Source organism: Wyeomyia smithii, chromosome 2 (assembly GCF_029784165.1).
Source record: "Wyeomyia smithii strain HCP4-BCI-WySm-NY-G18 chromosome 2, ASM2978416v1, whole genome shotgun sequence".
Taxonomy (NCBI): Eukaryota; Metazoa; Arthropoda; class Insecta; order Diptera; family Culicidae; genus Wyeomyia; species Wyeomyia smithii.
In genome coordinates, this window is record NC_073695.1 from 51,768,593 (window position 1) to 51,785,890 (window position 17,298).

A 17,298-nucleotide genomic window follows, 5' to 3' on the forward strand; every position below is an offset into this window, starting at 1 on the left:
AATAGTTGAAACTTACCCTACCAGCAGTAGATTCACCGAAAAAATGGCCGATGCGACAAAGTTAAACACAGCCGGCTTCGTGGTTAGCGTTTGGCTATAGATGTAAGTGAACAGTGGAGAACCTGCCAGTGGCACCATGGCCGAGAGCGACATCGCCATCGAGTAAATTTTCGCAATATCATGCGAAGGTAAAATACTCGACGATATGGCCATCAATGCGGCCCCCTCGGTTCCCTTCAGTGGTGTTATCCCGGTAGCCATGTAAAACTGCCACCCATGGGTGGCCATGCCCTTGATGAAACTATCACTCATGAGACAAAGCACCGATAGGAAAGCAATCGCAATATCCGGCAGGTTAAAAAGTTTCTTCAAAATCATAATACCCACAAAATTACCGACAATAAACGATAACAAGTCGATCGACTGCCATAGCGTGTAATCCTCCAGCGTCCAGTTGAACTCTTTCCTCGTGTAAAGATACATGATGTCACCTCCCCGTGAGCCGAGCACTGTGAACCCTGCAATGGCTACAGTTAGCCAAATTATCCCTCGATCATACCCGAACCTTGCCTTGAAGAAAGTGTTAAACATGTCGCGCAATAAATCCAACCGAAATATTTCCCGCAGCTTCGCGCAACTGCCACTTGCCGCTGTCCGCAGACTAACGCTGTCCACAATGACAAAATTCACGTAACCAACGGAAAACAGCATCATCCCGGCGGAAATGAGAAACGCCGTGGTAGCGTTGGCCCAAGCCAGAATGAAACTGCTGGACATCATCCCGAGAAATGCTCCCGCCAGTGTACATGCCTGCAGGATTCCCATCCGGACGGTTCGATTTTTTTCCGTCGTTATGTCCGTAAGAAAGCTAAACAGGCCAGCACATACTACAGTCGTACCGCCGCAGATTGCAGCCGGAACGTAGGCTGCCACGTACAACCATGGGCTTAGATTTACGCTGTCCGAAAGGTGGCAGATGGTGGCCTTCGAAACGTACGTTATGAAGTATCCTGGAAAATGGATAGGGTAAATATTAGAAACTAATTGCGTGTGTTCATTATGAGTAATAGGTAGGTAGGCATGTTGGTTTTTTAATCGATGAAATTTAAAAAAAACTTGACTGCAGAAGTTAATAAAAAATATTTAGGTTTGATCATAGTAAGCGCATCCGAATTCCTTCGAAAGCGAATTATTTGGAAAGCTTCGAACGGAAATTTTTTTTCGTTGATCCGTTTTGTTTTATGTCGTTTTCGTTTTTGCGGTGTAGCTACCCCGCGGACTATACTTTGTCCTATCACTGTTTTTTTACATTTTCCGGACTATCCCGGACTACCCTTTTTCTGTCCCGGACAGTCCGCGCAAGAAAAAGAGTGCAGTTTTGAAGACACCAACACATTCACACGTATGTGTCAAAATAAAAAAAAATGTGTCAAAATCAGTTTGCTTTGATTATCGTTCTTCGTGTGTCAAACATCAGGTTGAATTTTATTTATTTTTTTTTTGTTATTTTGTCATTTTTCAGTAAATTGGCAAATATTTCGTACAGTTGCACAAATGCGATAAAAGACAATGGCGATAATGACCACATTGCAACTGCTCTGAAAGTGTTTTTTTTTCAGCTGCAAAGCGTAGTCCGGGACGGGATAGTCCTGCCGTAAAAACGAATTCGACATTAATAAAGTTGTGCGTAAAGGAAGCCGACAGAAGAAATTTGATTTTGGACACCCACATTCGGCGTGGTCTAGTAATAAAATCACGAAATCGCTGAAACTGACTAAACTGGCCGTGTATGGTGTGCTGAAATATTTTTGTGAACGTACAACTGTTGTTCGAACGGATTACAGGTCGCGTCGTAGTGGAGTTTTCGATCGGAACAAATGAGGCAAATTGAGGACTCTCGGGCTACGAGATCATCGAAAAACACAAATCTAACCAAGGTGTCAAGTAAAGCTGGTTAGTTTTGAAAAAATAGTCAAAAATTTTCATACTTAAGACATGATATAATGAATATAGCAATGAAATCTGGAAGTTTGACTGGGGAGCTTGGGTTCAAATGGGTGAATCCTAGTTATTTTTAGATTACAAAGGACTTTTGCAAAAGATCATATCATGGATTTGGTATCGTTATTTCTATACCTGCAAGCATTCAAACAGGACGTTAATACAAAAACTAGTGACAGAAAGATGCGCTCGAGAGTTATACAACAAGTGTTTTTTATCTGAGTTTTGCCACCAAGTCAAGCATTATGATAATTGCTACACATGGTCGATCTATCCTTAAGAAATATTTAGGCTAATACACTTTTTTGAGAATAAGTCGACCAATTGAGAAGCGCCCTTCCTGGAGCTGGTGGGGACAGAGCGGGGTATCGACGATTGAAGCTTTGCGGGTAAAATATCGGTCGGTTAACAGAGGAACGATGGGAAACCGATCAAGGAGGCTGGTTCGTCAAATAGCAGAAATCGTTAAGCCCGCAGAGCTCCGAGATCTTAGTGAACTCAAAATCACGGAGATCCTCAATACCCATGTACAACGGTTGAAAACTTTTGAAAATGTTCGAGGCAGAAGAAAGAAAACCGAAAGAAAGATACTCACTCGTACCTCATAAGGTACCAAAGCTGTATGAAATAGGCGATGGCGTCATCAGGCCCCTTCCTATCCATCATAACCCTTCCAGCTGGTCTTGAGGTACGATGCTGGCCTAACAAGCCAGTCGTCGTAGGTTCGACTCCGGCTCGAGAGAGACTATTAGTTTCAGTAGGATCGCAGCGCTAGCCACGCAAGTGTCTTGTACACTTAAACAGTTGGCTGCAAAGTCTATGTATATAAACAAAAGTTCGAGTTCCGAATCGAGATGTAGCACCAAGGCTTTGCATTGCTTTGGCGTCATCAGGTAGATGCTGCACGCAGCGGGAATGTGGACCACGTCACTCCACGTTACCGACGGAGAAACAGTGTTACGGTCTAAAACTCTCAGCATGAGAAGGGGATTTTTCAAAGCGATACTTTCAGTCCGCTATATTTTTACCTTGCAATGGCTACCAATTTAAAAGTGGGAGTACAAGTACAAAAGTAACCCACACCTTCTCCATGAATGGAATCAAAAGAGAAGCTGCGCCATCTCTTACAGGTGGTGACAACGTTCAGTAATAACATCTGGATGGAGTTTGGTGTCGACTTGTCAACCTTTCTCGAGGCAAATTAGTGGACGCCGATAGTTTCCGCATCAACGAACGAGAGGAGATTCAGAGTATGGTTGAAGGTAAATGACAGATAACTTGGGTTTTCTGCAACTCAAAGAAATTCATCACACCATGATCAAGAAATAGCTGCAGGGAAAGTTCTTGTATCGTGTCAACCGTATTTTGAAGTCTTTCCTCTCGTGTCCTTGTTGGCCTTGCCACGTATTGAAGGAGGAAAAGGTGTCACCGATATTTAAGCGCTCTGCGCTTCTCAGATACAGCAGTGGCGGAGATGCTTCGTAGAAAGCCAGAACAGTCACGAAATCTACCGCACTGTTTGCGGAGCAGACCATGGGTTCAGCGCCCTATATCTTGCGCAGGAGGACTACCAGCTGTACTGGGATGTGAAAACAACTGACGAAAAGATCGCAACGGGGAAGCTAGAAGAGCTGCATGGAAACATTGTACTGGGATCGCGAGATTATTACGAACGTACTCATACGTGCCAATCGCTCCGACACTGTGGTCTACAACAAAAGGATGAAACGGGTAACCTTCATCGACATCGCTGTACCGTTAGATCGTAATGTCCAATCACAATTCTGGACCAAGATTACGAAGTACCACGATTTGGCTGAGGAGTTGAGGACCTTGAGGGTGTACGTTTAGTTTCGGTAGTAATCTCTTTGAAAGAGTCGGAGCTGAGAAATGAACTACACAGCATACACAGCAAAGCGGTGGTTCTTCAGGGTGGCCACTCTACCGGGAAAAACAGGAAAAGCGGGAAAAAGCCGGGAATTTCAAATCACCGGGGAAAAAATACGGGAAAACCGGGAAATTAGGCTTCACGCCGGGAGAATCATCCTTCTTCATGTCTGCCGTTTCATTTGTTCAACAGTTTCTGAGGAAATGTCAACGTGAAAACCTGTTTTTTTTTGCACGATGACCTAACTGTCATGATTCTGCCGGTTAGGGGAAAGCTGGAGGTTGGTTTCAGCCAAAGTCGACAGCGACTTCGCAGCAAGATCTGCGTCAAATAAAATCTTGGTCAGGTGAATAAATTTACTGCTTCGTAACATATATTGTCAGATTTTTAAAGAAGTCAAAATGTAGTCAGCGGGAGGCGTATTGAAACTTCTTGTGAATAGTGTTCGACATCGCATCGGGTAGAATACGGTCAAAATATCTGACAGGACCGGAAACTTCGAGTCTCGATTTTATTTCGAACTGGACCGGAACGGAGCTACCCGGTTTGCACTTCTTGATTTTTGATATGATTTTAATCACAAGCAGCACATTTAGTTGCATTTGCAAGTGACATACTTTAGGAAGAATATATATCAAATATTTTTACCAAACTGTGTTCGTCTGTCATGTTTCAGAAACTAGGTCGATATCTGCTAAAATTTCGTTAATAATATAAATAATCAAGACTCTGTTATTTTCAACATTCTCCACATTAAGTGTTTCGCTGAAAAAAAGTAGTTTTTTTATTCTGTGTTCGACCTTTTCACTACTGAATTTTGTTGGGGAAAGTCGCCACCTTGAAGAGCTTTTTCTCAAATCTCAGATTTTTTCTATATCAAAAACAAATAGTAGCTAATAATATTTTTTTCAAATTATTTATTCAGAGTGTCAGTAGTATTTATTTTACGGACCATGAGAAAATTTATTATACATTCCATTGGCCCCAGCTCGAAAATTTTGTAAGTCCCAGGATCAAAGTTTTTCGAAAAAAATTGTTTTGAAAGAACATATCTCAACGTTTCATGCATTTTGCAAAATGCATCTTGACAGTTTCATGTGCTTTTTTTCATTGGTCACTCTGAGGCTCTTCTTCCCAAAGTCCGCTTGAAATTTCGCTTGAGGACATTTTTCGAGAAGACAAAACCTCTATGCCCCAACTCTTTAATTTATCCCATGCATTTCATTGGCATCCTGATATTTATTTATTTATTTATTTATTTCGTCAAACAAAAGTAGACTACATATGCTTATAACAAACTTACATGCTATATGTTATTTATACTAGTGAAAGAGGAAAAAAAGAGTTTATACATAATTGAATAATGGTTTCTTTACTTGACGGATTATTACAATGAATGTATTCTACCGATTTAAATTGCGCGTTGAATTGAAATATTGTTTTAATTTAGTTCTCGACATAGAAAAGTCAATTGCTTCACAGTGTTGGTTATACACTAACATCATTTGATTAATAGGCCCGTATTTAGCATAATTGTTTCGTTGATGATTTAAAGAAAACAAAGTCCGCGATCGTAAATTTCTAGAAGGTACATACAAATTGCGTTTTGATAATATTTCGGGTGAGTCGACACGCTGAGATACGATATCGTTAACAAATGACATCATTGCGAATTCACGACGGGCTTTTAATGATTGGATGTCAATAAGTCTGCAGCGTTCGTCATATGATGGTAGGGGAAACGACGTCCATCGTAGATTACGAAGTGCATATAACAGGAATTGTTTTTGTACTGATTCTATTCTGTCTACATGTGTTGCGAAAAACGGAGACCATACAATGCTACAGTATTCTAAAAGTGACCTGACATAGGAATTATAAAGTGTTTCTATTGTGTATGGATCTTGGAAATTATAGCAGAAACGTTTTATAAAACTGAGCATGTTATTAGCCTTATTGATAATTGTATTGTAATGATCAGTGAATGTTAATTTTGAGTCGAGTATGACTCCTAAGTCCCTAACTCGTTCACATTTCTCTGCTTGGTATGTTTCTTTTTCTGCCAAAAGCCATCGAACTACATTTTTTTACGTTTAGCTGAAGAAGGCTTTTTTTACACCAAATATAAAAATATTTTATCTCGTTACGATAAATGTTTACATCATAAGCGTTTTTAATTTCAATGAAAAGTTTTATGTCGTCGGCATAAATAAGAGTTTTTACATGTTTTATAATAAAGGAAATGTCGTTTACAAATAATATAAATAGTAGAGGGCCCAAGTGAGAGCCTTGAGGAACTCCCGAGGTTACCTGAATAGGTTTCGATAGTACGCCTTTAAATTTGACTGTTTGTTGACGATCTGTCAGATACGATTCAATCCATTTGAGTAATTGTGGATGAATTCCAATTTTTCGTAACTTGAAGAGAAGCAGGGGTATATCAATGCGATCGAAAGCTTTACTGAAATCAGTATATAAGGTTTCAACATAATTTCCTTTATCCATTGCGTTCAGAGAGAAGTTAATAACCTCGATTAAGTTAGTTGTTGTTGAGCGACCTTTGAAAAAACCGTGTTGCGTTGGAGTAATTCTATTTTTTATTTGGTGGAATAACTTTTTGTTTATTATTGCTTCAAAAAGCTTAGGTATGCAAGAAAGAATGGCTATGCCTCGATAGTTGTTAATGTCGGATTTTTTACCAGATTTGAACACAGGCACTAGATATGAGTTTTTCCAGAATTTCGGGAAGCAACCGGATTGCAGCGACATATTGAAAATCAAGAACAGTGGGGAAGTTAGCTCTTTAGCTAAATGTTTCATAAATGCTGGCGGAATTCCGTCAGGTCCCGGACCTTTAGATGCATCCAGAGCTTTTAAAGTATCTTCAATTTCGCGTGCGCTGACATGTTCAATATTGAAATAGTTGGAAAACTCAGGAAAGTTGATGAAAAATGTATAATCACGATCAGATTCTGAGAAAGTTGTATAATTTTGTTGAAAAAAATCAGCAAATAGATCAGAGATGTCTGCCGGGTTCTCTTCAACTTTGTCATGTAGTTGCATTTTTGAAGGAAAACTTTTAGATTTTAACTTTGATTTAACATATTTGAAAAAATTTTTTGGACAAGATTTGATTTCAAGCTCAGTTTTTAGTGTGAACTCTTCCAACGCGTTACTAATGGCATCGTTTAATTCGCCGCAAATGTTAAGATAAGTTGTTAAAGCATCACGATTATTATGAGTTTTGTATTTTTTGTATGCTTTTTGTATGCTTTTTGTTTGCGATTTTTTAAAAAATCCATTGTGCTCTCAGGGAGATGTTTGATTAGTATATTAAAGATTCCATTGTCACCAGGTGCTTTCATATTTTTGAAATTTTTAATAATTGATTTAATCTCATTCAAGTTAGTTTCAATTATTTCTGCAGGTAAAAAATTCTGGGAAGAAATTAAATCAAATTGACGTTAACTTCATTTTCAATTGGACTCACAAAATTCAAATTTGAGTTATGAACACTCTCAAACTGCTGAGCAAGTCTTTGAGCCTTTTGTTCATTGGATACAAGAAAACGTTCACCATCTTTTAAAACTGGAATAGGCTTTGAAGGTTTCTTAAGAATCTTCGACAGCTTCTAAAATGGTTTTGAATATGGTTTCAATTTTTCAACTTTAGTCTCAAAATTTTGATTTCTCAGAAGAGTAAATCTATGTTTAATCTCTTTCTGTAAATCTTTATAAATAGTTTTAAAAACAGGGTCACGAGAACGTTGATATTGACGTCTGCGGACATTTTTCAAACGAATTAGAAGTCGAAGATTTTCGTCAATTATTGGTGAATCAAATTTCACTTGAGCCTTTGGAACAGAATAATTCCTGGCATCAACAATCGCACATTTTATTGCTTCCAAAGCGGAATCAATATTCACTTCGTTTTGCAAATCAAGCTCATTATTGAAATTTCTCTCAATATGAGTTTTGTATCTCTCACAATTAGCCTTGTTATAATTAAAAACAGAGCTCATAGGGTTTAAAACTGATTCATGTGATAAAGAAAAAGTTATTGGAAGATGGTCAGAATCAAAGTCAGCATGTGTGATCAAATCACTACATATATGACTTTGATCTGTAAGCACCAAATCAATTGTTGAAGGGTTTCTTACAGAAGAAAAGCATGTAGGACTATTCGGAGACAAAATAGAATAGTATCCTGAAGAACAATCATTGAATAAAATTTTGCCATTGGAATTACTTTGAGAATTATTCCATGAACGATGTTACGCGTTAAAATCGCCGATTATGAAAAATTTCGAACGATTTCTGGTGAGTTTTTGTAAATCACCTTTAAAATAATTTTTGAGCTCGCGTGTGCATTGAAATGGTAAATATGCTGCGGCAATAAATAAAATCCCAAGTTCAGTTTGAACTTCAATTCCCAAAGTTTCAATAACTTTCGTCTCAAGATGGGGAAGAGCACGATGTTTGATTCGGCGATGAATAACAATTGCAACTCCACCGCCGGAACCCTGAATCCTATCATATCTATGAACCACGTAATTGGGATCATATTTTAATTTTATGTTAGGTTTCAAAAATGTTTCAGTAATAATTGCAATATGCACATTATTTACTGTTAAAAAATTAAAAAGCTCATTCTCATTGGCCTTCAATGAGCGAGCATTCCAATTTAATATTTTAATTGTTTTATTTAAAATCATTGCTAAATTTTAAATTAGAAACAATTTTAATAGTAAAATTTGTGCCTATTTGAATGGCTTCAAACATTGATTTTGCCTGCAACATGGCGTTCATAAGATCGAACATTGCCTGTTGCAAAAAAGAAAGTTTACCTGCCGTAATAGGCCCCAGGCAGTTGACATTAGAAAAAATATTTTCGGTAGCAATATTAGCTGGAGTGATAGGTGTACAATTATTTTCTAGCGTGTTTTGCTTACCCATATTAACGGTCATTTTCGAACTACCAACACTAGGCGGTATAATGTTCGAACTACCTGTAACCTGTGCATAAGTTAAACGGGTATGCAAAGGAGTAGGTAAACTATGCGTCACTGGTACGCTTGGAGAATTTTGTTTTGAAGTTGGTTTTAATTGAGAAATTGAATTTTGTTTACCTTGCCTTGCCTTAACAATTGCTAAACGGACTGGGCATTGATAAAAATTTGACATATGGTTGTCGTTACAATTCGCACAGCGAAAATTTTTACTCTCTTTCACAGGACATGTGTCCTTTTTGTGAGAAGAGTCTCCACAATTAAGACATTTTTGGTCCATGTTACAGAATTTGGAACCATGGCCATAACGTTGGCAAGTACGGCATTGGGTGATATGCTTTTCACCTCCGCCATACTTCCTATAAGTTTCCCACTTTACACGCACATTATACAAAGCAAGTTCCTTTTCAAAAAATTTTAAGTTGTTAACCTCATTGCGGTTAAAATGAATTAAATAATTAACAAGGGAAATTCCAGTTCTCTGACTGTTTTCGCCTCGTGATTTTTGTTTCATTAGAATTACTTGGGTAGGGGCTATGCCAAGTAATTCTGTTAAAGTAAGTTTGATCTCATCAACGGTTTGATCGTTGGTGAGACCTTTCAAGACAACCTTGAACGGCTTGGCGTTCTTGGTGTCATATGTAAAAAATTTGTACATCTTGTCAGTTAAATACTGAACAAGACGATCACGACCCTTTACTGAGTCGGCTAATAAGCGGCATTCACCTCTACGGCCAATTTGATAGGTAACTTTAACGTCAGAAACAAACGTTGAAAGTTCCTTTTTGAATATATTAAATTCAGAAGAAATAGTTACCACAATAGGTGGAACTTTCTACTTTTTTAAGGATTTTATATTTTGTATAGTTTCATTATTGGTAACTTCCATTTCACCAGCTTCTTGCTCAGGCAAAATATCAAAAGGATTGTCACTACAGACACTCGATGTGTCAGAAAGAGATGCCTCTCTTTTCCTCCCCGCAGCGATGCGAGGTTTCTTTTTCCGTCCAGCCATTTCAGGTGATACGAAAAAAGTTAAAACAAATGTTAAATTCAAAAGTAGGTAGTCTTGAGAAAGACTGATGGGAAATAACTTTCAGGTAGTCTTTAAAAGACACACTGACAAAACACAAACTTTGAAGCTATAGGCAGTCAAAGACCAGTCCACAAGCAACCGAAAACACGTCTGATCTGTAGGACAGTTCAAGACGCACTGTACAACTGTTGTTCGAACGGATTACAGGTCGCGTCGTAGTGGAGTTTTCGATCGGAACAAATGAGGCAAATTGAGGACTCTCGGGCTACGAGATCATAGAAAAACACAAATCTAACCAAGGTGTCAAGTAAAGCTGGTAAGTTTTGAAAAAATAGTCAAAAATTTTCATACTTAAGACATGATATAATGAATATAGCAATGAAATCTGGAAGTTTGACTGGGGAGCTTGGGTTCAAATGTGTGAATCCTAGTTATTTTTAGATTACAAAGGACTTTGCAAAAGATCATATCATGGATTTGGTATCGTTATTTCTATACCTGCAAGCATTCAAACAGGACGTTAGTACAAAAACTAGTGACAGAAAGATGCGCTCGAGAGTTATACAACAAGTGTTTTTTATCTGACTTTTGCCACCAAGTCAAGCATTATGATAATTGCTACACATGGTCGATCTATCCTTAAGAAATATTTAGGCTAATACACTTTTTTGAGAATAAGTCGACCAATTGAGAAGCGCCCTTCCTGGAGCTGGTGGGGACAGAGCGGGGTATCGACGATTGAAGCTTTGCGGGTAAAATATCGGTCGGTTAACAGAGGAACGATGGGAAACCGATCAAGGAGGCTGGTTCGTCAAATAGCAGAAATCGTTAAGCCCGCAGAGCTCCGAGATCTTAGTGAACTCAAAATCACGGAGATCCTCAATACCCATGTACAACGGTTGAAAACTTTTGAAAATGTTCGAGGCAGAAGAAAGAAAACCGAAAGAAAGATACTCACTCGTACCTCATAAGGTACCAAAGCTGTATGAAATAGGCGATGGCGTCATCAGGCCCCTTCCTATCCATCATAACCCTTCCAGCTGGTCTTGAGGTACGATGCTGGCCTAACAAGCCAGTCGTCGTAGGTTCGACTCCGGCTCGAGAGAGACTATTAGTTTCAGTAGGATCGCAGCGCTAGCCACGCAAGTGTCTTGTACACTTAAACAGTTGGCTGCAAAGTCTATGTATATAAACAAAAGTTCGAGTTCCGAATCGAGATGTAGCACCAAGGCTTTGCATTGCTTTGGCGTCATCAGGTAGATGCTGCACGCAGCGGGAATGTGGACCACGTCACTCCACGTTACCGACGGAGAAACAGTGTTACGGTCTAAAACTCTCAGCATGAGAAGGGGATTTTTCAAAGCGATACTTTCAGTCCGCTATATTTTTACCTTGCAATGGCTACCAATTTAAAAGTGGGAGTACAAGTACAAAAGTAACCCACACCTTCTCCATGAATGGAATCAAAAGAGAAGCTGCGCCATCTCTTACATGTGGTGACAACGTTCAGTAATAACATCTGGATGGAGTTTGGTGTCGACTTGTCAACCTTTCTCGAGGCAAATTAGTGGACGCCGATAGTTTCCGCATCAACGAACGAGAGGAGATTCAGAGTATGGTTGAAGGTAAATGACAGATAACTTGGGTTTTCTGCAACTCAAAGAAATTCATCACACCATGATCAAGAAATAGCTGCAGGGAAAGTTCTTGTATCGTGTCAACCGTATTTTGAAGTCTTTCCTCTCGTGTCCTTGTTGGCCTTGCCACGTATTGAAGGAGGAAAAGGTGTCACCGATATTTAAGCGCTCTGCGCTTCTCAGATACAGCAGTGGCGGAGATGCTTCGTAGAAAGCCAGAACAGTCACGAAATCTACCGCACTGTTTGCGGAGCAGACCATGGGTTCAGCGCCCTATATCTTGCGCAGGAGGACTACCAGCTGTACTGGGATGTGAAAACAACTGACGAAAAGATCGCAACGGGGAAGCTAGAAGAGCTGCATGGAAACATTGTACTGGGATCGCGAGATTATTACGAACGTACTCATACGTGCCAATCGCTCCGACACTGTGGTCTACAACAAAAGGATGAAGCGGGTAACTTTCATCGACATCGCTGTACCGTTAGATCGTAATGTCCAATCACAATTCTGGACCAAGATTACGAAGTACCACGATTTGGCTGAGGAGTTGAGGACCTTGAGGGTGTACGTTTAGTTTCGGTAGTAATCTCTTTGAAAGAGTCGGAGCTGAGAAATGAACTACACAGCGTACACAGCAAAGCGGTGGTTCTTTAGGGTGGCCACTCTACCGGAAAAACAGGAAAAGCGGGAAAAAGCCGGGAATTTCAAATCACCGGGGAAAAAATACGGGAAAACCGGGAAATTAGGCTTCACGCCGGGAGAATCATCCTTCTTCATGTCTGCCGTTTCATTTGTTCAACAGTTTCTCAGGAAATGTCAACGTGAAAACCTGTTTTTTTTGCACGATGACCTAACTGTCATGCTTCTGCCGGTTAGGGGAAAGCTGGTTGTTGGTTTCAGCCAAAGTCGACAGCGGCTTCGCAGCAAGATCTGCGTCAAAAAAAATCTTGGTCAGGTGAATAAATTTACTGTTTCGTAACATATATTGTCAGATTTTTAAAGAAGTCAAAATGTAGTCAGCGTCGCGGGAGGCGTATTGAAACTTCTTGTGAATAGTGTTCGACATCGCATCGGGTAGAATACGGTCAAAATATCTGACAGGACCGGAAACTTCGAGTCTCGATTTTATTTCGAACTGGACCGGAACGGAGCTACCCGGTTTGCACTTCTTGATTTTTGATATGATTTTAATCACAAGCAGCACATTTAGTTGCATTTGCAAGTGACATACTTTAGAGAGAATATATATCAAATATTTTTAACAAACTGTGTTCGTCTGTCATGTTTCAGAAACTATCGCCAATATCTGCTGAAATTTCGTTAATAATATAAATAATCAAGACTCTGTTATTTTCAACATTCTCCACATTAAGTGTTTCGCAGAAAAAAAGTAGTTTTTTTATTCTGTGTTCGACCTTTTCACTACTGAATTTTGTTGGGGAAAGTCGCCACCTTGAAGAGCTTTTTCTCAAATCTCAGATTTTTTCTATATCAAAAACAAATAGTAGCTAATACTATTTTTTCAAATTATTTATTCAGAGTGTCAGTAGTATTTATTTTACGGACCATGAGAAAATTTATTATACATTCCATTGGCCCCAGCTCGAAAATTTTGTAAGTCCCAGGATCATAGTTTTTCGAAAAAAAATTGTTTTGAAAGAACATATCTCAACGTTTCATGCATTTTGCAAAATGCATCTTGACAGTTTCATGTGCTTTTTTTTCATTGGTCACTCTGAGGCTCTTCTTCCCAAAGTCCGCTTGAAATTTAGCTTGAGGACATTTTTCGAAAAGACAAAACCTCTATGCCCCAACTCTTTAATTTATCCCATGCATTTCATTGGCATCCTGATATTTATTTATTTATTTATTTATTTATTTCGTCAAACAAAAGTAGACTACATATGCTTATAACAAACATACATGCTATATGTTATTTATACTCGTGAAAGAGGAAAAAAAAGAGTTTATACATAATTGAATAATGGTTTCTTTACTTGACGGATTATTACAATGAATGTATTCTACCGATTTAAATTGCGCGTTGAATTGAAATATTGTTTTAATTTAGTTCTCGACAAAGAAAAGTCAATTGCTTCACAGTGTTGGTTATACACTAACATCATTTGATTAATAGGCCCGTATTTAGCATAATTGTTTCGTTGATGATTCAAAGAAAACAAAGTCCGCGATCGTAAATTTCTAGAAGGTACATAAAAATTGAGTTTTGATAATATTTCGGGTGAGTCGACACGCTGAGATACGATATCGTTAACAAATGACATCATTGCAAATTCACGACGGGCTTTTAATGATTGGATGTCAATAAGTCTGCAGCGTTCGTCATATGATGGTAGGGGAAACGACGTCCATCGTAGATTACGAAGTGCATATAACAGGAATTGTTTTTGTACTGATTCTATTCTGTCTACATGTGTTGCAGAAAACGGAGACCATACAATGCTACAGTATTCTAAAAGTGACCTGACATAGGAATTATAAAGTGTTTTTATTGTGTATGGATCTTGGAAATTATAGCAGAAACGTTTTATAAAACTGAGCATGTTATTAGCCTTATTGATAATTGTATTGTAATGATCAGTGAATGTTAATTTTGAGTCGAGTATGACTCCTAAGTCCCTAACTCGTTCACATTTCTCTGCTTGGTATGTTTCTTTTCCTGCCAAAAGCCATCGAACTACATTTTTTTACGTTTAGCTGAAGAAGGCTTTTTTTACACCAAATATAAAAATATTTTATCTCGTTACGATAAATGTTTACATCATAAGCGTTTTTAATTTCAATGAAAAGTTTTATGTCGTCGGCATAAATAAGAGTTTTTACATGTTTTATAATAAAGGAAATGTCGTTTACAAATAATATAAATAGTAGAGGGCCCAAGTGAGAGCCTTGAGGAACTCCCGAGGTTACCTGAATAGGTTTCGATAGTACGCCTTTAAATTTGACTGCTTGTTGACGATCTGTCAGATACGATTCAATCCATTTGAGTAATTGTGGATTAATTCCAATTTTTCGTAACTTGAAGAGAAGCAGGGGTATATCAATGCGATCGAAAGCTTTACTGAAATCAGTATATAAGGTTTCAACATAATTTCCTTTATCCATTGCGTTCAGAGAGAAGTTAATAAACTCGATTAAGTTAGTTGTTGTTGAGCGACCTTTGAAAAAACCGTGTTGCGTTGGAGTAATTCTATTTTTTATTTGGTGGAATAACTTTTTGTTTATTATTGCTTCAAAAAGCTTAGGTATGCAAGAAAGAATGGCTATGCCTCGATAGTTGTTAATGTCGGATTTTTAACCAGATTTGAACACAGGCACTAGATATGAGTTTTTCCAGAATTTCGGGAAGCAACCGGATTGCAGCGACATATTGAAAATCAAAAACAGTGGGGAAGTTAGCTCTTTAGCTAAATGTTTCATAAATGCTGGCGGAATTCCGTCAGGTCCCGGACCTTTAGATGCATCCAGAGCTTTTAAAGTATCTTCAATTTTGCGTGCGCTGACATGTTCAATATTGAAATAGTTGGAAAACTCAGGAAAGTTGATGAAGAATGTATACCCGATCAGAAGAGCATAACTAAAAAATTACAAAATTCTATCAACGGGAGATACAAATAACATATTTTGATACGATTTAGTATTTTCCCATTTGCTTTGGATAACAAAGTTGAATCTGAATGAGTTATAATAACAAATCATGAAATGGAGTTGTTCTGAAACAAATCTAAAAATTTTTTCGTCTCTATCAAAACCAGTTGTTTATAACAATGATTGTTATTATAATGTTCTATTTGCTATCTCATTTTGTTAGAAAACTGATACGTTAGTAACAAAGTTTGATATGGGTTTGATATTATTAGAATATTTTTTGTTATAATTTCTGTTATTTTAACACCTAACGGTATCAAAATTATAACACAACCTGAAAGGTTTTTCACATAACAAACTAACAGCCTCTGTTACATTTTTGTTTTGGCTTTCTGATCGGGTAATCACGATCAGATTCTGAGAAAGTTGTATAATTTTGTTGAAAAAAATCAGCAAATAGATCAGAGATGTCTGCCGGGTTCTCTTCAACTTTGTCATGTAGTTGCATTTTTGAAGGAAAATTTTTAGATTTTAACTTTGATTTAACATATTTGAAAAAATTTTTTGGACAAGATTTGATTTCAAGCTCAGTTTTTAGTGTGAACTCTTCCAACGCGTTACTAATGGCATCGTTTAATTCGCCGCAAATGTTAAGATAAGTTGTTAAAGCATCACGATTATTATGAGTTTTGTATTTTTTGTATGCTTTTTGTATGCTTTTTGTTTGCGATTTTTTAAGTTTTTAATTTGTCTATTGTACCAAACTGGGTATTTGGAATTGCCATGACGTCTTATTCTTTTCAATGGAATGTCGCTAATAAATAAATCAGATAATATTTTATAAAAATTTTCTATAGCCGAATCGACGTTTCCATCTTCACACAATACATCTTGCCAGTTGATACCATTTAGTTTATGTTTTAATTTATCATAGTTTGCTGACTGAAAGTCAAAAACATCTTCGAATTCGTATTCATCAGGCCTTTTATTCACATGCACAAATAAAGAAAACTCAATTGCTGAATGATAAACTTCGTTTTTCCATAATGGTTGTAACGAATTCGTCACACAAAAGTCTTCACTAATGTTGGACATTAACAGATCAAGATAACAATTTTGTCCATTTTTCACGTGATTTATATGATTAAGGCTAAGACTAGAAGTTTTATCAAAAAGAAGTTGCAGCGTTTCATTTTCGCCAGTAATTGGAAGTAAAATATGTACTATGGTTATCGATGTCCGGAATAAAATCAATGTTGCGTTGATTGAAATCACCATATATGTGGAGTTTTACTTCAGGTAATAGGTTAGATGCTATATTTTCAACAACATGAAAAAACTTTTCAAAAATTTCTTTCCGCGCATTATTTGGAGGAAAAAAGCCAGAGACAAATACGTGTGTCTCTCCTGCTAGTTCTGCTTTAACCCAAACATGTTCGAACTCTTTAAACTGAATGGTGTCGATAAGCACTGAATTAAAGTCTATTGACACCGCAATTAAAACACCACCACCGGATTTCATTTCAGATAGTTGATAGTTACGATCATTTCTATAGACATTATATCGGCAACCGAAGACTTCTTTGCTGCGAACACCCTCATCCCAGCTGGTTTCGGTTGCTAAAATAACAGAAAATGAACAGGATAGTAAATTTTTTTGAATTTCGTTAATTTTGTGAGCGCCTCGCATGCGGTTAAAATTTTGACAATATACAGAGATCTCGGTAGTGGTGGGGTGTTCGAGTGTAGAAGCTAAAGAATGAGAGACATTAGTAACAGAAGTGTTTACCAGAGCAGAGGAGGTCGCGTCATTTCCTACCTCTTCAAGTTGAACAAAATTATCGCCAGCAACGGTCCTCCGATGAGTGAGTCAATTGCGTTGAAGACACGAGTGCCTAGATGAGCACGCAATGCACTGTGAAGTAGGAAGGTGTCCATGTTCGCTGATCATCTGGGGTTGAGAAAGTGGAAACGCCTCGTTCGCCGGGTATGGGTTCAGAGTTTCGCCTCTTTGAAATTGAATCGTAGGAATGAAGTTAGCTTGAGGTCTGGAGAAACGGTCTTTCGCTGCTGCAAGAAGCGCTCTGTCAGGTGGTAGCAGTTGATTTGCATGGAA

The 17,298-nt window shown here is 38.0% G+C and overlaps 2 protein-coding genes across 3 annotated transcripts in view; one reads left to right on the forward strand and one right to left on the reverse strand.

Moving 5' to 3' along the window:
• LOC129719449 (tetracycline resistance protein, class E-like) overlaps positions 1-17,298 on the reverse strand; it is a 29,402-nt gene that overhangs the window by 280 nt on the left and 11,824 nt on the right. For both annotated transcript variants that reach the window (XM_055670766.1, XM_055670765.1), the window contains one exon: positions 17-1,010. In XM_055670766.1, the coding sequence (XP_055526741.1) occupies positions 17-1,010 (994 nt within the window). The remainder of the gene's footprint in view (positions 1-16; positions 1,011-17,298) is intronic.
• Positions 10,119-17,298, forward strand: part of LOC129719454 (uncharacterized) — a 90,822-nt gene continuing 83,642 nt past the window's right edge. The window contains exon 1 of the mRNA XM_055670773.1: positions 10,119-10,249. The gene's annotated coding sequence lies outside the window, so the exon portion shown is untranslated. The remainder of the gene's footprint in view (positions 10,250-17,298) is intronic.